Source organism: Helianthus annuus, chromosome 3 (assembly GCF_002127325.2).
Source record: "Helianthus annuus cultivar XRQ/B chromosome 3, HanXRQr2.0-SUNRISE, whole genome shotgun sequence".
In the NCBI taxonomy this organism is placed as follows: Eukaryota; Viridiplantae; Streptophyta; class Magnoliopsida; order Asterales; family Asteraceae; genus Helianthus; species Helianthus annuus.
Window position 1 is genome coordinate 49,733,119 of NC_035435.2, and position 23,517 is coordinate 49,756,635.

The 23,517-nt window shown below is 41.3% G+C and overlaps 1 protein-coding gene across 1 annotated transcript; it reads left to right on the forward strand.

Moving 5' to 3' along the window:
• The first annotated feature begins 302 nt into the window (after positions 1 to 302).
• LOC110931481 (vegetative cell wall protein gp1-like) lies at positions 303 to 1,552 on the forward strand. Its single transcript, XM_022174873.1, has 2 exons — positions 303 to 416; positions 509 to 1,552. The coding sequence occupies exons 1-2, from the start codon at positions 303 to 305 to the stop codon at positions 1,550 to 1,552; spliced, it is 1,158 nt and encodes a 385-aa protein (XP_022030565.1).
• The last annotated feature ends 21,965 nt before the right edge of the window (positions 1,553 to 23,517 follow it).

The window sequence follows — 23,517 nt, forward strand, 5'->3', positions numbered from 1 at the left end:
TAGAGATTGGGGAGGTTTAGTCTTAGAGACTGGGAGGTTGGTCTTAGAGACCAGGGAGTTAGTCTAAGAGGCTAGGAAGTTCAGTCTGAGAGGCTGGGAGGGTAGTCTACGGAGACTAGAAAAATTACTTGTTTGTCTTATTGTGACTTACATGTTTATTTGACTTCATGATTGATATATGTGCATGTATGTGATTATGTTATAGACACCATGGTTTCTTCTTCCGACACAGGAGTATCAGACACAGTGGATCCCTGGCAGTTGTCTCAGACGATGAGATACCATCAGAGGGAGACGTGTATATGTCAGACACCACGAGTACAGATGACGATGATTTTCAGCCGTTCGCTCTGCCAGACATCGGAGTTGAGATACAGCCTGCTGATGGCATTCCTGCTGGGGATCTACCTCTTGCGGTGATCCCTGCTCCCGTTCCGCTTGCTGCTTCCCCGTGGTGGATGTGCCACTCGATGTCGTATCTGATGACGACATTGATCTGTTCGAGGAGGGTCCCCCTGAGGACGACTATGAGGGTGGGGCCCCGATTGATGCTGATGCTGTCCTTCCTGTTGCAGAGGCCCTTGTAGAGGAGGCTCCTCTTGGTTCACCTGTTCCAAACTCGTTGGAGTCTGTGGCATCCGCGTCCCTGCACAACCAGGGTGTGCAGCATCACTCTCCTGACGCTGACCCCGACGTGGCGACGTCAGCTGGACCTGGTCCGTCACACGAGTTTGAGTTCGACCACGAGATCGATGACGATTTTGACCCAGTTTTTCCTCCTAAGTTCGATCCTGGTCATGAGATCGAGTTTATTCATATGGACCAGCCCTTAGAGGCGCCAGTGGCTCCCATTATTCCGTTATTTGACATCCCTGCCGATTTTGACATGGATCTTGTTGACCCTGAGTCTGTCATGGCCCCCGAGCCTGTTGTTGCTCCTGATCCTGCACCAGAGCACGACCCTGTTCTTGATGATGCGCCAGCTCTTGCACCACCCATTGTTGACCTTCCCGTTGTTGCTCCACCAGTGGTGGATGATCCTGTTGTTGATGCACCTTTACCTGATCCCGTGCCGGCTTTGGTTGACCGTGCCCCATTCGCCGCTCACATAGATCCTCGTTATGCTGACACCCGTAACGGGTGGATCGAGGATGATGACGATTACCCACCGTTTGTGCTATCTGTCACTCCTCCAGTAGCACCCGTTTCTGCACCCATTGAGATTCCATCATTTCCCCGACACACCACTGACGTTCATTGCACTAATCTTCCCATCACATTCCTCCAGGACATACCGCCACCTCGTCCTGGAGAGGGTTCATCGAGGCAACCGCCTGTTTCTGTTCCACCTGTACTGACATCATCTTTTCCGTTTCTGTCACAGTTTCCTCATGTTGCACCACCTGCTGCACCATCTTTCATACCATCGAGCGAGCCATTTTTGTGGACTACGCCCCCTGTTATGCCATTATCTGACCCGTACCACCCATTCAAGTGGGGAACACTACGGAGGATATACTTGCATCGTTGCAGCTACAGCAGGATGCACTGAGCCGTCGTATCAGGAGTTAGAGAGAGCTCCATATCCGCCTTGTCACTGTCAGACCCCCTTTGCAGCACCGCACACTCCCCGTCCGTTTTCCCCCGATTCAGACGTTCGTTTCTTGACATCTGAGCAGCAGATTGCGTATTTGCTGCGCGTCTGTCGTGCCTTAGAGGAGGATTGGATGCACATGCGTCGCTTGCTTTTCGCTCATTTTCCTCCTCCTCCTCCTCCTCCGCCATCAGCATAGATATTTTTGGTTTGATACAGGTCGATCATTTTGGTGAGAAAGTCGCGATTGAGCCAGCTTACGAAGACTTTTGAGAGATCACACTTTTTGTATATGATAGGCGTAGTTTGACTTGTAATTTGAGGGTGATGTGACCCTATGATATCATTGGATGTATGATGTACTATTAAACATGTAAAACAATATTGTGGTCGTGATTAATGAAGCTCAATGGCAATGTTCTCACTACATGCTTTGTTGAGTTATATGTTTTAATTTTATAACATGTGATGTTATGTGATTGATGAATGTTATTACGTACGTATATTATTTACTTACTGTGACCTGACCGACATGATCGTTTTTTAGAAGATGCCTCCACGACGCGATGCGCGCATGCCCACTACTGAGGCGGAACTCCAAGGGATAATTGCTGCGGCTATAGCTCAGTATGCAGCCTCCCATGCCGAAACAAGCGGAAATATCTTGAACAACAACGGCAATAACAATCCACCCAATGGTAATGTTAAGTCGTTTGAGATATACTACAATACATTTGGATATTTATAGCACGACCGCTAACACCATTTGTAAATTCTAATGTATGTGCAGGGTGCACCTACAAGCAATTCCTCGACTGTAAGCCTGTGAATTTCGACGGCACTGGAGGTGCTGTTGCGTTTGTTAGGTGGGCTGAAAAGATAGACTCTGTCCTAAGAATGAGCAAGTGTGCTCTCGAGCAACAAGTGACCTACATCTCAGGGCTGTTTCTGGATGGTGCCCTATCATGGTGGAATCTGCAAGTGCAAACTTTAGGAGAAGCGGCAGCTTATGCGTTATCATGGAATGAGCTGAAGGAGCTCACGAGGAGGAAGTATTGTTCGCGTGCTGAAATTCAGAGGCTAGAGACTGAGTTCTGGCACCTAAGAATGGAGGGTTCTAAGATTGCAGAATATGTTCAAAGGTTTCACGATTTGTCCCATGTAGTGTCGTACATGGTCACGCCCTAATTTAAACGTGTTGAGCGCTTTATCTGGGGATTGGCACCTCAGATCATGAGCATGGTTACCACGTCCAAGCCTGCAATGATCACGGAAGCCATTGATCTCAGTGTGGCACTTACTGAGAAAGCTATTAGATTGAACAAGTTTTTAGTTACTCAACCGAAGAAGAAGGAGACTCATGTGGAGTCGTCTGGTGAAAACAAACGAAAATTTTCCAACTTCAAGCAAGGTACCTGTAATGTGAGCAAGAAGGGTGAGTCAAGCACACCGGCCAGAGCCACAACCGGTGTCGAACACAAAGGAAAGGGTTACATGGGTACTCTGCCCAAGCGTGACACGTGCCAGCGCCATCATTCTGGTCAGTGCAGACTGAGGAAATGCGAGTCATGTGGAAAGAACGGCCACACGAAGGATACATGTTGGGCCGGAACTGGTGCTGGGCATGGTGGTAATCGAGGTTATGGGAATGGTAATGGAAACCGCCAACAAGGAGGAAATGGCGGAAATGGAAACCGTGGAAATGTTGCGAATCAAGCTGGGAATGGAAATCACAACCAAAACAACACTCAAGGTGGAAATGGAAATGGAAATGGACGAGGACCAGAGTGTTTCAATTGTGGGGATGTTGGGCACTTTAAGAGGGAATGCCCAAAACTGAATCAAGTCCGTGGGAGAGTATTCAACATCGGCGCAAGGGAAGCGTGCCAGGATCCAAACGTTGTCACTGGTATGTTCCCTGTAAACCAACGCTTTGCATCTGTTCTGTTTGATACTGGTGCCGATTTTAGTTTCGTATCGTTAGAATTTAAGAATATGCTTGGGTTAACTGCTAGTAAGTTAGACGTTTCGTACTCAATTGAACTGGCTAATGGAAAGCTAGTTGAAGCGAATGAAGTCGTCCGAGGATGTGTAATTGAGCTGGGAGAACGCGAGTTCACTTTTGATCTACTACCAGTCGAGTTGGGAAGTTTCGACGTGGTGGTAGGGATGGATTGGTTGTCAAACAACAAAGCCGAGATTGTTTGTCACGAAAAGACCGTCCGCATCCCAATAGAAGATGGAGAGACGATCGTAGTCCATGGAGAAAAGCGCGATACGCCTCTGAGAATCATTAGCTGTCTAAAAGCTAGAAAGTGTTTACAGAAGGGATGTGTTGCCTTCTTGGCACACATCATGGATAAAGAAGCTGCTGAGCCAAAGATTGAAGACATTCCAGTTGTAAAGGAATATCCTGAAGTCTTTTCAGAAGACTTGCCAGGATTACCGCCACAAAGACAAGTCGAGTTCCACATTGACTTAGTTCCAGGCGCCGCGCCTGTCACCCTACCGGCTTGCGCCTTCGGAGATGCAGGAGTTGTCGACGCAACTTCAGGAGTTGTTAGACAAGGAATTTATCAGGCCAAGCTTCTCACCTTGGGGAGCTCCAGTTTTGTTTGTTAAGAAGAAGGATGGTAGTTTTCGCATGTGTATCGACTACCGACAATTGAACAAGTTGACAATCAAGAATAGATATCCTCTACCGAGAATTGATGATCTATTCGATCAGCTGCAAGGTTCAAGTTACTACTCAAAGATCGATTTGCGATCAGGTTATCATCAGCTGAGAACACAAGAGGAAAGTATTCCCAAGCCTGCTTTTAGAACTCGATATGGACATTACGAGTTCCTGGTTATGCCGTTTGGGTTGACAAACGCGCCAGCCGTTTTTATGGATTTAATGAACAGAGTTTGCAAGTCGTGCCTCGACAAGTTCGTGATTGTGTTCATCGATGATATTTTGATCTACTCAAAGACGAAGGATGAACACGAACAGCTTTTAAGAGCCATTTTGGAGCTACTTAAAAAGGAGAAATTGTATGCCAAGTTCTCGAAGTGCGAGTTCTGGTTACGCGAAGTCCAATTTCTTGCACGTGTGGTCAATGGAAATGGAATCCATGTGAATCCCACAAAGATCGAAGCGATAAAGAACTGGGAAACTCCAAAGACGCCAACCGAGATCCGACAGTTCTTAGGTTTGGCTGGTTATTATCGAAGGTTCATTGAGGATTTCTCAAAAAGTCGCTCAACCTTTGACTTCCCTCACGCAGAAAGACAAAAAGTTCGATTGGGGAGACAAACAAGAAGAAGCGTTTCAGTTGTTAAAGAACAAGCTTTGTAATGCACTGATCTTATCGCTACCCGAAGGAACAGACGATTTTGTGGTATATTGCGATGCTTCACGTCAAGGATAAGGATGCGTGTTGATGCAGCGACAGAAAGTTATTGCGTATGCTTCTCGCTAATTGAAAGTCCACAAAAAAAAGTATACCACGCACGACTTGGAATTAGGCGTGGTGGTATTTGTGTTGAAGATTTGACGACATTATTTGTATGGTACGCGATGTACAATCTTCACTGATCATAAGAGCCTAAAACACATATTTGACCAAAAGGAGCTTAACATGAGACAAAGACGCTGGGTAGAGCTGTTGAACGACTATGACTGCGAAATCAAGTATCATCCAGGGAAGGCGAATGTGGTCGCCGATGCCCTAAATCGGAAAGAAAGGATCAAGCCCATAAGGGTTAGGGCTTTGGAAATGATTGTCCAGACAGACCTCTCCTTGCACATTCGTGTCGCGCAGAGAGAAGCTCTCAAAGAAAGGAATATTGAGGATGAGTATCTCTGTGGGATGGAGAAGCAGTTGGTACCAAATGAGGAAGGAACTTTATGCTTCATGAAACGAATTTTGGTTCCTCTGTATGGTGGATTGAGAAAGGTCATTTTTGATGAAGCTCATAAGTCACGGTACTCGATTCATCCAGGAACGGATAAAATGTACCAAGATCTTAAGGATTTCTACTGGTGGCCTAGGATGAAAGGCAATGTTGAAGTATATGTTAGCAAATGTTTAACGTGCGACAAGGTAAACGTCGAATACCAAAAGCCTTCAGGCCTTCTACAGCACCCTGAAATACCCAAATGAACATGGGAACAGATCTCAATGGATTTCATAACGAAACTGCCAACGACGCCCAAAGGCCACGATATAATTTGGGTAATAGTAGACCGTTTAACGAAATCTGCGCACTTCTTGCCAATCAGGGAAAAAGACAACACGAGTAAACTAGCTGAGATATACATGAGAGAGATCGTTTCACGACATGGAGTGCCTCTCTCAATCATCTCAGATAGAGATGGAAGATTCGTGTCAAGGATTTGGCAATCCTTTCAAGAAGCATTTGGTTCTCAGCTGAATCTAAGTACAACATTTCACCCGCAAACTGATGGACAAAGTGAACGAACGATTCAGACATTAGAAGACATGTTGCGAGCTTGCGTAATGGATTTAGGTGGAAGTTGGGACCCTCACCTACCATTGGTCGAATTTTCATACAACAACAGTTATCACGCAAGTATTCAAGCCGCACCGTTCGAAGCTCTTTATGGACGCAAATGTCAATCACCGATTTGCTGGGCTGACGCAGGTGATAGACAACTAGTTGGTCTGGAATTGGTCCAGGAAACGACAGACAAGATTGAACAGATCTGAGAGCGCATCAAAGCGGCTCGCGATCGACAAAAGTGTTATGCGGACCGAAGGAGGAAACCTCTGGAATTCGAGGTGGGAGATATGGTTTTATTGAAGGTTTCACCCGGGAAGGGTGTGGCACGCTTTGGGAAGCATGGAAAGTTGAATCCACGTTACATTGGTCCATTCAAAATTCTGAAGAAGATTGGGCTTGTAGCATACAAGTTGGACCTACCTACTGAACTTATTGGCGTTCATGATACATTCCATGTATCAAACCTGAAAAAGAGTCCAACTCAAGAGACGGTTGTCATTCCTGCCGACGAAGTTCACGTCGACGAAACGCTCCACTTTGTCGAAGAACCAGTTGAGGTTACTGATTGGAAGATTAACAAGACACGCAGGAGTAGTGTCAAGCTCGTCAAAGTTCGATGGAATGTAAGACACGGCCTAGAATTCACGTGGGAACGTGAAGATCGTATGAAAGAGAAATACCCCCATTTATTTCCCAAGACTCCTGCAACTAGAAGCAGAACCTAAAATTTCGGGACGAACTTTTCTTAATAGGGGGAGAATGTGACAACCCTCACATTTACAGGTATCCGTACACTTAATTAATATTTAATTTGTGCTTAATAACTGTGCTTGATTATAACTGTGATTAAACTGCTTTCTGTTTTCTGTTACATACATACATATGCATCACATTTCATACTGTCACTTCATTTATTTCATACAAACATTAGTGACAAACTTTATGCACAAAGCACAGTTAGGACACTGAACGGATAACCCAGAAAACATGCTGACAATGCCAGCACCTAGACAGACAATGTTTTTGAGGCCAATATAAGCCAGAGATAGAATACTACACTAGTAGGGAGTGTAGGGAAGTGGGGACCATAAACCTGCGTCACTAGGTGATAGTTATAGTGCCGGGAAGTGCCTAAAACACACTTTAAATGCAGAATTCTGCACTAAATAACAAAATTCAGCATTTAACTATGCTAGTAAAATGCAAAAACTTGGCAAAATAGTCCTAGATACTTTCCAAAGTGTTGGGAATTAAATGTGTCACTAAAAGTATTATAAAAGACACCTTAACGATTAATTAAGCACTTTAACAGAACAACACCCAACCAAACAACCGGACTTTACCCGGAACACAAAAATATTGCCAAAAACATTGTTTTTGTTTTTCTGAGCTAGTTAGGGTCCCTGAACACCCTAACACACTATATAATTAACAACACATCATAACACACAAACTTAATACTTAAATTCTAACTAGAATTAGTAACCATCCATTGAAACCCAACCCTGTACCCCCCCCCCTCTTTGGCGACGGTTACATGGGTGACCCACCCATTGATTTTCTTGAATATTTTATTAGATTGTGTTGGTGGATAATAAGGCACATTACACAAAGGTTAAGAGGTGAACTTGGTTTCTAAATTAGCACTTAGGATCATGAACATTCTTATTTTCACCACCAAAACAACACTCATCTCTCTCTCTCTCTCTCCTTTCTCTTGTTCGGCTGAGAACAAAGAACACCACCACCACCATCATCAAGCTTCATTCATACAATCTAAGGACATCCAAAGGTGCTAGAGACCATACAATCAAGCTTGGTGTGTTCGGAAGCTCAAGGACCGCTCTCATTTTCTTTTAACCACCACTTTTACACTCTTGAACTCCCCTAGCCTTGTGCTAGTGGTAAGTTTCTTAGATCTTCATCCTCTTCATATTTTTGATGGTTAATAGTAAAAGAATGATGAAATGATATGAACTCTAAAGAACCACAAACAAGTCTTGAACATGAACTAACTTTAAGACGAAGTAGTGTTAAAATGATGATGAAATCATGTTATTCTTGTGTTGTTATGCTTGTTGTTTGTTGTTTGCTAGTAAAAATGATATGGATCATCATATGGACATGCTAGATCATGATTAAAAACATGAACTAGCAAGATGTGAAAGTTAGAAATGTTGTGGATGATGGAATCATCCACACATAAACTATGAACTTGAATAAATAAATGTTTTCTTGAAAAATAAAGATCAAAGTAGGATGTAATCTTGTAGATCTAAAGATCCATGAGTGGTTTTTCGAAAAAACCAAGTGAAAAGTATGAGTTTTGTTAAAACTTGGGTCTTACATAAACTTAACACATTTTTAGTGGATAAACAAGTGTAGAAACACTTGTGTAATAAGAAAATTACACAAAGAAATATTTTTATAAAATATGACTATAAGTTGTGAAAATACAAACTCTTTAAAAATGAAGTTTTTAGGAAACTAATCACATTTTGGAAGGTAACAAGACTTACTAAGTGTGCTAGTAAGTTACTACATGTTTTTATAAATTTTCAAGTTCATGAGTTTATGGTTTATGCTTGTTCTTGACAAGTTTGGTAAGTATAAGTTACATATTCTTGGTTGATGATTGATTGAATGATTTTACAAAAGAAAATGATATGCTAGTAAGCATGGACACCTCCATTTACAAAGGAAACTCTGGCGAAATTTTTCTAAAATTTCAACTTGGTGTTCAAAGTAAACTTCGCCTTGATTTTTATTACAAAAAAATACTAAATGCCGGAGGTTGATTTTCATAAATAAAATTTGATAAATATATATGTAGAATATATATTTTATACTAAAACTCTTGTGTGATTGTTTGTTTATTATGTGAACTAGATATATTATTTTTGGGATAAAATAATATAACTATCATATAACATAAAATTTCGACTCCAAAATAATACCAAAACTCTTACAAAATAGATGTTTAAGTTATGCAATTATTATTGCGATGCGAAACGCTAAAACGTAACCTATGTAATATTTCAGAAAAATACTTTTACACGTATATTTTTGGTAAACTATTATTTTGGAAAATCTATGAAGTAAATTATAATATTTTTGGGAAAAATATGTATATTTTGAATTAAGATGTTTTAAACAAATAATTTAAATATATTTTTCTAAGTAGGACTTAAAATATATTTTTCGGAATTACAAGTGTATATGTATAAATACCCCCATCCTTGTGAAGAAAATCCACATATAAAATACTTAATAAGTGTGGATACGAAATAGTTGCCTAACTATTTTTCCTAAAAATGAAAGTTAAAATAATTATTATTATTTTAACAAGTATAATATCAAAGTAACGCAACTCAAAACACTAAATCTTAAACCAAGGCACGGCCTGTTCGCCTAATAAACATTAGTACGTGTAGGTCGTCGCGCAACAGATCGAGTTTGAGGTTCACGTTACAGGATACACACTTCTGTTAGTTCATGTCCCCCTTTTCTTTTTACTGTTTTCAGTTTTATACTTCGGGGGTGAAATACATGCGACAATTATTACAAACATTTATTTACATGGTATGGTTAGCGTAGGGAGGGTTTACTATTAGATCATGTGAGGGGTGGGTACAACACTTAAGGCCATCAATCCTCGTTGTTAGGACCGAGGGACACAAGAGTGATAGATCTATTTGGGTGTAGCGAGCCCACACCCGTGAGGCCGGGGCGGCCCCTTGAGGTGACTGTGTCTTACCGCCGAAGCCCGGTAACAAATTTGCTAGGTTTGAGTCTTCCTGCACCTTTTCACACATAGTGTCTTTGCAAACCATTGGTGATCTCTTTTTCCTTATTGCTACATACCAGGGACTTTTATTCATACATGAAAGGTTTATACATACTCACTTTTACATGGACTCGCTCCACTTTTGTTGATTTTTCAAACTACATGTATTTCAGGAAATTAATGGATCTGGCGATGTGTGCAATCATGTCAAGCTGCGTAGGGAAAAATATGATGTCATCCTGGTTTAGGAGATTTGACCCTTGCCTGGACGGGTTACACGTCTCTAAACCATGTTTTTATTCAAGTCTTTGGTTGTGTCGTATGAACACGTTTTTAATTATGTCATGGTTGTATTTTGTTATATGTGTCGACTTTTAAAACAATGATGTTGTGGTAACTTTTAAAACTTAATGAATGGATGACTATTAGGTGTTTTATTTTCATATAGCATTGTTGTGATTGTTGCTATGGTATTAAGAAGTCACACCAAATAAACCCACGCTTCCGCAAAAGCCAGGGTGTGACAATTATGGGTGCACACATAATAATAATGTGGGGTGCATGTGAGTCCCAGTGAGGCTTAACGAGTGTAAAAAGGGGGTTTTGTTCCGTTATTCGATCTAATGAAAACATAACAAATCCATAGGAGTCATTGCGATAACTGCCTCCTACCCGAGCGTGATCTTTTCACTTCCCTCTAAATCCTTACGAATCACGTTGATATTAGGTATTGCTTCAATACGTATCTGAACGCTTAGTGACCCGTATGAGAAAGTTGGGTGCTAGTGCAAACACCTCTGAGCTAGTTGTCGAATCGTTGCATGTTTGGTATGTACTTTCCTCACTTTTCTCGAATACCTGAACCTGGTGAATTGACGCCTCAAATCCCGATGTACGATCACCTCTGTAGTTCTCTAGCAACTTACCGTGCATTATTCAACCGACTTATAAGACCGATGGACAAGAAGTCGAATGCGATACATTACCGACCTTAGTAATATGACGGCCTCGATTACCAACAACAAACACCGGTGGATTGACTTCAATCGAGTCCCTAACCCTAGCCAGCAACCTTTGGGAGCCAACTCTTATGAATCAATAGGGGCATAAACATTGACAATTGATCGGATTACGGAAGGAGTAATTGCTAATGCCATGGGCAGTGCCCTAGTACGTGTCAGGAATGTGAGAAGGTGAACTCTTTTGGCGAAAGATCACAACGCTCTGTTTACAAAACAACAACACTAGGGGCAATGGTCACCGTGATAACAAGGTACTTGTACTCGTAATCTTCAGTACGGAAATGAAGGTGACTTCGACAAGGATTGACCATTGCTAAGTCAAGATGCCAACAACCAAGGGAACAATATCAGTGTTGGCAACCCTCGTAACAAGAACAACTGTTGGTGCATCCGTCTGTCGTCTACGTCTTGTATCGAGTCTAGAGTAGTATAGGCTAGAACAGGGCACAAAATCCAAGAAACTGGATTTGAAGGTGATTCCGCCCCAAATGACATCTTGTCATTTGGAGCGAAACCCCCTATAATCCTGATTCCGCTCGTAACGTTTAGAGCCTGATTCCGCCCAAAAGTGTAACATCTGATTTCGCTCGTACATGTAATGCTTATTCCGCACGGAATCAGACAGTCTATATATAGGGTGTTAGTTGGAGCGATATCACTTAGTTGTTAGGGTGATTGTCTTCCGGTGAGCCACGACGTGCTGCCGAAGTGTTGAGTCGATTGTAAATGTCATCCAGATCAATAGAATCAACAGTTGAAAGTGAATACTCGGTGAATTGAACCTGATTTGTCTGTTTCCGCCGTTCAAATCAAGAATAGTTCTTCTGATAGACTCAATTGGGTCCGAATTCGATCCTACATGTGGTATCAGAGCTAAGGAGGAAGAGCTCTTGCCAATTCAGCTGAAAATTCCGTTTTTCTACACCTTCTTCACTGACCTTTGCAAATTGACCGGGAAAAAGTTGTCAAATTGATCTGATTTTTGCACAGTGTGCTCGGAATAGTAATCTAACAAAGCCTTAAAAGTATCAGCAGCAAATTCAAATTAAAACTTGACATAATTGTGATTCCGCTTGAAAACGTTCGAGAAATGATGACGTCACGTGTGATTCCGCTCCAGGGTAGTTCTTGATTCCGCTCCTGATCACATGTGATTCTGCTCCAGGATAGTTCTTGATTCCGCTCCTGATTACATCGTGATTCCGCTCCAGAATTCATTGTGATTCCACTCCAGAATTTATTGTGATTCCGCTCCAGGATACATTGTGATTCCGCTCCAGGATACATAGTGATTCCGCTCCTGGTTACTTGTTGATTCCGCTCCAAACAGTGATCTCACTTAACTTGTTGATTTCGCTTGAACCTAGTCTGTTTTTGTGAAATTTTAAATCTGAAAAATGGACGAAGAATTCTACAACGCATTCGCTACTCCGGTTACCCCGATTAGTTTGGTACAGAACACAATGTTAGAAAATGAAATAGGTACTATGCAGAAACCGCCCAAACTCATGAACATTGAAGAATATAAGGGTTGGGAAGGCCGTTTCGAAGATTGGGTACAAGTTAATTACCTAGACGCTTGGGAGTGTGTTGAGACGAAGTATGTGAGACCGTTAAATGACGATGAAGAGGAAGTTGTGATCAAGGATATGAGTGTAGATGACAAAAAGAAATACAAAAATGAGAAGATGATGTTAAGTCTGCTACAACAAGCTGTAAAAGAGGATATTATGGTCTTATTGCAGCATAACGGAAGTTCTTATTCTATCTGGAAAGCTCTTGGATCAAAGTTTGTTGGTAGTCAGGAAATGATCGAAAACAAGAAATCACTCCTGAAGAAGGAATTTGATTTGTTTCGTGGATTGAAGAATGAGAGTACAAAGCAGATTATAGAGAGATACTGTAATTTGTTAGTAAACATGAGGAGAGTCAGTATCAACAAAGACAATGAAGAACTGATTGAGAAGCTTGCAGATGCATTACCTCATGAGACTTGGGGTACATATTTGATGATGCTCAGGAACAAGAAAGGATTTAGCACGTTAACCTTGAGCAAATTCATTGAGAAGTTGGAAGCTCAAGAGATGGAGCAAAGAAAGATTGTTCGAATGAAAGATTTCGACGGTGAACAGGATATCAGGTTTTACTATAAAGCAGGGGTGAATGAGAAATCTACAAATTTATCTCCAAAAGTGGAAACTGCTTACAACACCAAGAATTCAACCGGAAGTTCATCAAAAGGATCAAGCAGCAACACAAGTTTCTCATCATTTCCATCATTTGATCCGAACATTTCAGCAACAAAGAATGGAAGAAAACTTCAATGCAATATTGTATTAAATCTTGAGAATGATCAAGATTATTCAGATGAAGTTGCTAAAAATCAAATGTCTTTATTGGGAATGGTTTTAGAATCTTACAGTAGTTTTGTTGCAGGTCGTATCGGGAATCCAATGGTGACAAAGGAGGATTACGACCAGATAAATGCTGAAGAGATGGAGTTGATGGATATAAAATGGTGTTTGGCAAGCGTGTTAAGGAGAGCTGAGAAATTCAAGCAGATCACGGGGAGAGATGATCTTCGTGAGGCTAATGTTTCTACTTTAGGTTTTGACAAATCTAAAGTCACTTGTTTTCGTTGCAGGGAGAAAGGTCACTTCAAGAGGGAGTGCACCAACCGCGAAGCAAGTGGAGCTCAGAATCCTTTCAACAACAACAATGATTACTACCGAAAAGCCATCTACCATCAAGTTGCTCAACAACCATCTCAACAACATCAACATCAAGCTCAAACTGCACATGGAAGAAATGTGATTGAAGATTCTGGAAAGAGAGCTTGTGTGGTTAATCAAAATGAAAAGAAACCATTCAACTGGGATAAATATGTAGCAGCTGATGGAAAAGCTTGTGTGATCGATCAAGATGATGAAAAGCTACCCGAGGGGTTTAGCTGGGAGAATTTTACTTGGGATGATTATATTCCTGACAACGCTACAGTTCACAAAGCGTTTGTTGCCAGAATAGAAGAAGAAAGTGATGATGATAGTACTGAGTACTATGCTAAACAAATGAGAGATCATTTGAAGATGTTGGCAGAAAGTGACAGCGAGGATGAAAAAGTTAAGCAGAAAAAGAAAAAGGTAAAGACACCAGTGAGTAGTGATGATGAGACAGTACCGGTGGTGAGAAGAATAGTGAAAGAAGTTCCAAAGTTCGAGATTAATGAAGAAGCTGTTGCAAAGAAGTGTTCAGTAACTTGTGAAAATTGTGAAGGAATGAAGAAACAAAATAGTTCTTTGATTCACAATATGAACAGATTGAAAGAATCTAATGATGTGCTGAACAAAGCGATGAATATGTACAACGACACAAGTGAAGAGCAAGCTACTGCAATGAAGACACTTCAGGGAGCTTTCATGATCAAGCAGAAAGTTGTAAACAATTATATCGAGAAGTGTGCTGCTCTTGAACAAAAACTGGAACTTCAGAGGATTGAAACTGAAAGAGTTAATCGTTTGTTGAAAAGTTACTCATGTTCGTCTTATGTCATTGACAGGATTTATCCGATGGCTGAAAGCTTGAAGGCATTTGAGGACAATGATGTAACCGAAGAAAAGAAAGTTTCAGAAGAAAAGACTCCAGTGAAAAATGTTGGTGCACGAATGTCTAAAGCCTGCGTCTTAGTCTTAGTCAAGCTTGTATAGGGTCTAGGGGTCAGAAATGCTAATTATGTATAGTATAGGGGGCTGTTTGAAAGTTTTGTGTTTTAATGTCTTGATTCCGCTCCTAATGACATTATGTCATTTGGAGCGAAATCACTTGTTTCTGATTTCGCCCGAAATGACACAATGTCATTTGGAGCGAAATCAGACTCCTATATATAGTCTTGTTGTTTTCTCATTTTGTATCTAAATGTTGACCATGTAGCCGAACTGCTGCCAAATTTTTTTGAGAAGTATAAATGAGAAAATGTGTTTAAAGTAATCCGCATTCTGTTTCTACTCAATTCTACTTTGATTCAAGTTGTTTGTGTATTTCCGCTGCATAAACAGTGGTGTTTAGCTCTGATTGACTCAATTGATCGTCAATAACGATCCTACAATTGGTATCAGAGCCAGTTATGAGCTAGAATACCAGAATCAAAGCTTTTTTACTACACTTTTTGAGTTTCTGGACATTGCCACGGACAAAATGGACTGAAATTTGCACATATTGTGTAAAATTGACAATTAACAAACCCTTGAGTGTTTCAGATTAAAATACAGCTTAAAAGTGGTTAAAAATGGCTCGAGACCTGATTTCGCTCGAAAGTGTTTTTGGTTGATTTCGCTCTAAAAGTTCTAATTCCGCTCGAGCAGTAGAAGCGAAATCAGTGATTCCGCTCGTGAATTCTGATTTCGCTCGAGATTCAATCACTGATTTTGCTCCAAAGGTGATTCCGCTCGGAATTACTTGTTGATTTCGCTCCAAAGTTTTCAAGTTCTGATTTCGCTCGAGATAACATTCTGATTTCGCTCCAAAAGTCACTTTCTGATTTCGCTCCAAATCTTAAAATTGTGATTTCGCTCTAAAAGTCAGACTAAGTGTGAAAACATGGTTTGAGCGTTAAGTCCGTTTCGTTCGTGATATCGCGTTGGGAATTCAGTCTGTGTAGAAAGTTTTTCGGTAAAAGTAACCTGTTTGTCAAAAAGTTAAAAATTTTTCAGAATTTGTCACCTAAAATGGAAAATCAAGATTTTACAACCTTTTTGCTGGTAGCGGCATGACGGCAACACAAAGTCCGGCAAGCATAGTTCAAAATGTCAAGATGGAGAACGAGCTAGGAACAATGCAAAAACCGCCAAAGCTTATGAACTTGGATGAGTATGCCGGATGGTCGGGTCGTTTCAAGAATTGGGTACAAGCCAACCATTTTGAGTGTTGGATGAAGATAGAGAAAAGATATAGTCCACCTGTTGATGGAATGGGCTTAGAGAAAGGCATTGGAAGTTTGACTGAAACTGAACAGAATGATTTTAAGGCGGAGAAGAAGATGGTCAGTATTCTTCAACAGGCCATAAAAGAAGATATTCTTGTGCTGTTACAACATGATGACAACTCGCAATCGATGTGGCAAGCATTAAAGTTGAAGTTCCAAGGCAGCGTCTCTATGATCAAAAGCAAGAAAGCCCTGATCAAGAAAGAGTTCGACATCTTTACCGGGATGAAGGGTGAAACAACGAAGCAGTTGATTGAACATTATTGCCATCTTGTGGTAGAGATGAAAAGATTGGAGATTACAAAGACAAACGAGGAATGGATCGACAAGTTGTCCGACGCATTACCTTATGATGAATGGGGGACATACTTATTGATGTTGAAAAATAACTCGGATTTCGTGAATTTGAATCTCAGTTCATTTATCGAAAAGATAGAGGCTCATGAGTTGGAGTTGTTGAAGATAAAGAAGATGAATTCAGCGAATGTGCAGCAAGACGTATCTCTTTACTACAAAGGAAGCACTCGTGTTGCAACAAATCAAAGTCCAAAGATACAAATGGGTTTTAGTGCTGATACAAATTCAAGTGCTTCTACAAACACTCCACAATCAAACAAGCCCTCGCCATTTGTGAACTATGATCCAAACTTCAAAGCTCAAGAGCAGCCTTCACCTCAAAGCTCTACAAGTTCCAACAATCAGGCTTACGTTTCTGGGGTGTAATGCAACATCGCGGTGAATATTAAAAATGGAAATGAAATTACTGAAACAGCCGCAAAACAACACATTGCTTTACTTGCTTCCGTTTTAGAGGTGTATGAAGGTTTAATGGCAAGTAGGATCGGTAATCCGGATATGACAAAAGAGAATTATGACCAGATCGACCCCTAGGAGCTTGAATTGATTGATATAAAATGGTGCATGGCAAGTTTGGTTAGAAGGGCACAACGCTTTATGGAAATCACAGGCAGAAACAGTCTCTCAGGTCCTGATCAAAAGCTAGGTTTAGACAAATCAAAAGTTACATGCTTCAAGTGTAAAGAACGTGGCCATTTCAAGAGAGAATGCCCGAACCGTGAAGTGAACAACCATCAGAACCCGTTCACAAACGATTATTACAGGCAGGCGATCTATCATCGACCTAACCAACAACCTGCTGTTCAGAGGCCGCAAATCGAAAACAAACCGGAGAAGGCTCTTATCGTGAATCAAGATGATGAAAGAGTAGCTGAAGGTTTCACTTGGGATAAATACATCCCTGGAAGCGATGGGCAGGCCATGATCGCAGAAATTGTTGAAGTACCGGAGATGGTGACTGAGCCAGAAATGGTTGTTGAGGATGTTCCTGTTGAGAATGTGGTTGACTTTGAAGAGATCGCTGCAGAAGTTTACTATTACCAGTCAGAACAGGAGGTATTGGCAAGTTCTTTGAAATCAATAATGCCTCCTAAAGTGTTTGAATCTTTTGCAGGTTATTTCAAAGAACCGACGACTGGATCGTGTCCAAGATACGAAGAAAAGAAAGAAGTTGTCGAGGAAATGATAGACGTGACAAAAGAGTTGACTGGAGAGACATTGAAAGATATCGCTGACAAAGCTCTCATGGGAAAGCTAAAAGAGGTAGACACAGAACTTGAGAAGTCAGAGTCTGTCAGTACCGTGTCAGTCAAATAGGAGTCAGATCAGAAATCTGGAGTTCAGGAGGTCAAAGTTTCTGAGTCTGAGTTGAAAAATGTCGGTAAACAAGATGTGAAAATTGTGTGTGATGAACAGATTGTTGTTGAGAAAGTTGTTTCAATCCCTGAAACACCATGCCAGAAGTGTTTACAACCATGCATGGAGTGTCTTGAGAAAGACACTAAGTATTAGGAATTGAAACATCATGCTGATATGCTTAAATTTGACCTCGAACAAGTCAAAGAGGCTTATGATACTCTTGCCAGGTCAATTAAAATGATCCGAAAAGAGAGTGTTGAAAATGACAAAGCAACAAAATTGGCTAAAGCAACACTTTTTGATAAACAAGTTGAGGTTAATTTTCATCTTGACACGATCGCTTCACTAACTAAAGAGCTTGAATTAGCTAAAATTGAAAACGAGAGAATTGATAAAAAAACTGATGAGTTATGTGGCTTCAACTTATGTTCTTGAACAAATTGTCCCGCAGCAGCCACATGTTGCACCAGTCTTTAAGAGCGTTCCACCCCCAATGTGGAATCATTATACGCAAAAATATCCATATGGGGTGGAAGGTGCTTTGAATCTCAAGTTGAGATCAATTGAGGATAATTTGCCTGAAAGCATTGATGTTACATTCTCTGCATCCGACACCGACAACGAATCACAGGTTATCAAAACCGTTGTCGATCAGGTGTTAGATAAGGAGAGTGTTAACTCTGAAAAATCTCAATCTGAGAAAGCTGTTAGTGAGTCTGAAGATGAGGGTAATTTCTTGGATCGGTTCATACCGAAATCGGACAAGAGTGCGAATGATGATCCGATTATGGTGGTATACACTATGATTGGAACAGACAAACTTTACTCCGATTTCGAGTATCCTCTTCAGAACGTGAAGATTGAGAATGTTGAGAAAGTTTTCAAGTTGGTTGAAATGAATATTGATGAGGTTAACAACAAAGAATTCTTTTCAAAACCTAACAAATCTTTTGTTACATCACGTTCTACCAGTTCGGGAAAGAAGGAGTGGGAAGGTAAGGGTAATAACAAGAAAAACAATTTTAAAAACAAAGGGATCGGGTTTGAGAAGAAGACGGCTAAGCAGGTGGTTAAGCCGAAAGAGAAAATGAATGATATCTTTGTCGCTGGACCGAGTATAGATGATGAAAAGGACTACATCTTTAGTCAAAAGGCCGTGGACGTTTTCAATGCAGCGAAAAAGTTGAAAGAGGAGACAGTCACATCAACTTTTGTTGAATATGACAAAAGAGTCTGTTATCACTGTAATGAAATCGGGCACATGGCAAAACAATGCAAGAAAGTGTTTGAAAAATCTGTTCAAAAACAAACTGTTCAAAAACCAACTGTTCAAAAACCAACTGTTCGAAAACCAACTGTTCCAAAACCAACTGTTCAAAAACCTCGACCAAAATCACCGATTGATACAAAAGGTAAAAAACCAATGGTTTCTCCGATTCGCATTCTAAAAAGAGGAGAATCTTTGAAGTCCGAGGATAAGTCAAAATCGACCTTCGAGATTGGTGAATCTTCCAAGTCTCACAAGACTTCAAAATTTATCCTAAAACAAAAATTTTTGAGAACCAATCATGGGTTGCGAAGTCGAAACCATCTGTCGAGGTGAAAAAGATGGAAAATACTTTAAAAAATGAAACAAAGGTTTTAAAAGATGATGTTGTCGAGTTTGAAAATGAACTTGATAAATTTCTTGCTGAGTTTCCCCCGATTAACAACAAAGTTAAACCAGTTGTGAAAGATGATGTTCCTAATGTCACATTTAACTTTCCTAAAACAGATGAGAAGTGTGATGTAGTGTTTGGTACTGTTTCTGAGGTTAAGAAATCATGGGCATCATTGTTTGAATAAGTTGATTTGATGTTTGCAGGGGCTGCCCAGGTCTATTCTTTCAAAGTGGATCATGGACAGTGGTGCATCGAGACACATGACAGGGACGCTAGCTCTTCTTTACGACGTCAAATCAATAAATGGAAGTTATGTGGGCTTCTCCGGAAATTAAGGCGGGAGAATTGTTGGACAGGGAACGTTGAAAAATGGTGTCATCTCATTCGAGAAAGTGAACTATATCGTAGAGTTGGAAAACAATTTACTGAGCATTTCGCAAATATGTGATAAGTCTTTCAGTGTACATTTCACAAAGAATGAGTGTGTGATTTTAAAACCGGGGTTTAAAATCCCTAATGAGATAGTGTTGTTGCGTGCTCCACGGGAGAACGACCTTTATATTCTTGATATGAGCGTTGCAACACCAACAACTCATCAAAAACAATGTTTTGTGTCAAAATCAAAAGCAACGGAAAAAGAAACAATTATGTGGCGTCGAAAGATGGGCCACATACATGTTCGAAAAATGAATTTTCTAGTACACAATGATTTGGTAGAAGGTGTAAATCGAAAGAATTTCCACTTGTCTGATGATTGTGTTGCATGTAAAAAGGGGAAGCAGACTCGGAAGTCACACCCACTGAAGATACTTAATTCGATCAGGTTACCACTTGAGAGATTACATATGGATCTCTTCGGGCTTGTCAATGTAAAGAGCATCATTGGAGACTTGTACGGCTTGGTGGTGACTGATGACTTTACAAGATTCTCGTGGGTCGTGTGCTTAGAAAGAAAAGATCAAACTTTTGAGTCGTTGATGGTGTTGCTCAAGAACATGTAAACGGTGTATAAGCTGCCAATCCGGAGAATTCGTAGTGACAACGGAACGGAATTCAAAAACAACAAAATGTACGAGTTTTGCAATGAGAAGGGAATTCTTCATGAATTCAGTGCGCTGTACACACCACAACAGAACGGCGTTGCTCAACGAAAGAATCGGACCCTAATAGAGACAACTCGAACAATGTTAGCCGATTCTAAACTACCGATCTTCTTCTGGAGCGAAGCAGTATCTGCAGCCTGTGATACCTTGAATCGCGTACTCACCGTCAAAAAGTACAAAAATACATGTTTTGAGCTGCTGCACCGATATAAGCCGAATCTCGAATTTCTGGAGACATTTGGGTCTCCGTGTACGTTTATTGATGAGAATGGAAAATTTGGTGCTAAATCAAATGAGGGTTTCTTTGTAGCTTACGCAAGCCCGCTGAAGAGGGTGTTCGTACCGTGCCTGGGGAAAGTGATACAAGTTCAGCACGTGGATTGTCAGAAGCACACTTCATCACCACAATTTCCCGGACAAAGATTCTTGTTCGATTATGACAAGCTCTGGGAGTCGTTTCAACTACCGGTTCAGCCGAGTGACGAGGAACTAGCACTTCTGTACCAGTACCAGCAATATATGTCACAGGAGCAAGTGCCTAGACCGCTAGTGGTTCCTCCACCCACCGAGGGTACTCACAATGATGAAGCAGGACCGAGTGGAACAGCTCACGAACCACCAGAGGAACCAGCTCCAACATTTGACAATTCTGAAGACTCAGAGGAAGAATCTACTCCGACCTTTGACGAGGAACCAAATGTTACTTCGACGGAAGCTGAGGATCAAACCGTTAATCTTGATATATCAAACTTGCAATCGGAAGTGAATGTGCCTGACACCATGATGCCTAGAACTTTTTCTTACCATCCATCAGAGCAAATAATTGGTGACCTGCAAAGTGGTGTCAAAACCCGAGACCAAATCAATCGAGCTCTTACATGTTTTTATTCTTCTGTTGCTCTTTTGCAGGAAGACGTCTCATTAAAGTGTTTTATTTCGTAGATCGAGCCCAGAACTTACAAAGAGGCGTTGACGGAGGATAGCTGGGTAAATGCAAAGGAGCTGCTACAGTTTGAAAAGCTGGGTGTTTGGAGACTAGTTGATCTGCCACAGAATCAAAAGTTAATCTAAACAAAGTGGGTTTTTAATTGCAAACGAGATGACAGAGGAGTCATGGTGAGAAACAAAGCACGATTAGTGGTACAAGGCTTTAGTCAGCAAGAAGGCATCGACTACGATGAAGTTTACGCGCCTGTTGCTCGACTCGAGGCAATTCGGATCTTCCTAGCGTTCGCGTCATGGAAAGACTTTAAAGTGTACCAGCTGGACGTAAAATATGCCTTCCTTTACGGAAAAATCAAAGAAGAGGTGTATGTGGGGCAACTGCCGGGGTTCACAGATCCACAACACAAAAACAGGGTCTATCTGCTGGACAAAGCGCTTTATGGACTACACCAGGCCCCGAGAGCCTGGTACGAGATGCTTTCCCAATATCTGTTGGCCAACGGGTTCACCAGAGGGACAGTAGATAGTACTTTATTCACAAAGGAAGTGGCAGGACATTTGTTGATCATGCAGATTTATGTTGACGATATCATTTTCGGTTCCACTAACGACGATCTTTGTAAAGAGTTTGAGAAAGTGATGAAGAAAAAGTTTGAGATGAGTTCGATGGGGGAGTTGAAGTTCTTCCTCGGGCTGCAGGTGGAGCAGATGCCCGATGGAATATTCATTCACCAAACGAAATACGTAAAGGACGTGCTTGACAAGTACGACATGACTGAATGCAATCCTGCAGCAACCCCCTTGCATAGAACCACGGGATTTGTCCAGACAAAAGTGGAGTAAAAGTAGACGAGACACTGTATCGGTCAATCATTGGATCTCTGATGTATCTCACTGCTTCTCGTCCAGACATCATGTACCCGACATGTCTCTGTGCCAGATATCAGTCGAGCCCGAAGCAGTCACACCTGACGATTGTAAAACGTATCTTACGGTATTTGAAAGGCTGCCCAAGCATCGGCTTGTGGTATCCTCGCTCGGGTGACTTCTCCCTATCAGGTTTCGCTGATTCTGACTTTGGAAGCTGCAAGCAGAATGCAAAGTCCACCACTGCTGGGTGTCAGTTCTTCGGAACTCGACTCGTTACCTGGCAGTGCAAGAAACAAACCGCAGTGGCGCTTTCTACGTGTGAGGCTGAATACGTTTCAGCCTCCAACTGTTGCTCACAGATCCTATGGATCCAACAGCAAATGCGCGATTTCGGTTTGCAATTCTTGGATACTCTGATCTATGTGGACAACGAAGCAGCTATAAACATTGTTGATGCATAGGATGTCTGTTTACTGCGTCTACATGAAGTCTTAGGTCAAGATAGGTCAACAGAGGGTCTTGAATGTCAAAATAGGTATTGTATGATGTAGGTTCGCTTATGTGTACAATATGTTAATAGGTCCGCTCATAGGGTCTGATTTAGGTTCGCTTATTCGTTATTGTAACAGGTCCGCTCATATGGCTGTCCATATGAGCGAACCCACCTAGTCTATATATAGGGGTTCATTTGAGCGGATCTAAGAAACGGATGTATGTGCTCTGGAGCGAAACTCTGTCAAAATTTACTTAGAAAGCAATAAAAGCAGTGGAATTGAAAGGACAAGCTGTTGTAACGTCATATATACTGATTCCGACTTTATATGTGATGATGAACTGTCTCGGCTGACTTTTCGGGTCGCAAAACGGTCCAACAAGTGGTATCAGAGCTCAGGACGAGGAGTACAATCAAAATGGATGATATTTTCTTGAATCCGTTCAGGGATATGTACGCATTCACGGGAAGTTCCGGAAACAATGATACGTCGTCGAGCAATACGAACGAGAATCAACCGAAAGAGAAAAAGAAAGAAGCTTGGGAGTCTGAGAGTGCATTCGGAACATTCAACAAACCTCCGAAGCTTATGGCAATCGAGGAGTACAGCCATTGGTCAAGAAAATTTGAAGATTGGTTGATGGCATTTGCGTATGCAAGTTGGAAAAGCCTGAAAAATGGGTATACACTTGGAGACAAAACTGGAGAAACTTTATCATCAGCTGAAGAAATTGAATATTTTGTAGTCGAACAGAAGTGTGTAGCCTTGTTATTCCAATCAGTTCGGGAGGATATTATTTCTTTAGTAGACTATTCAAATGCGAAAGATTTGTGGCAAA

What these genes read in the sequence shown, in the direction of transcription:
- LOC110931481 (XM_022174873.1), top strand. Translation starts at nt 303, where the DNA reads ATGTCAGACACCACGAGTACAGATGACGATGATTTTCAGCCGTTCGCT. An exon ending in CTGGGGATCTACCTCTTGCG is followed by an intron (nt 417 to 508) that starts GTGATCCCTGCT and finishes CTGTTCGAGGAG; the next exon opens with GGTCCCCCTGAGGACGACTA.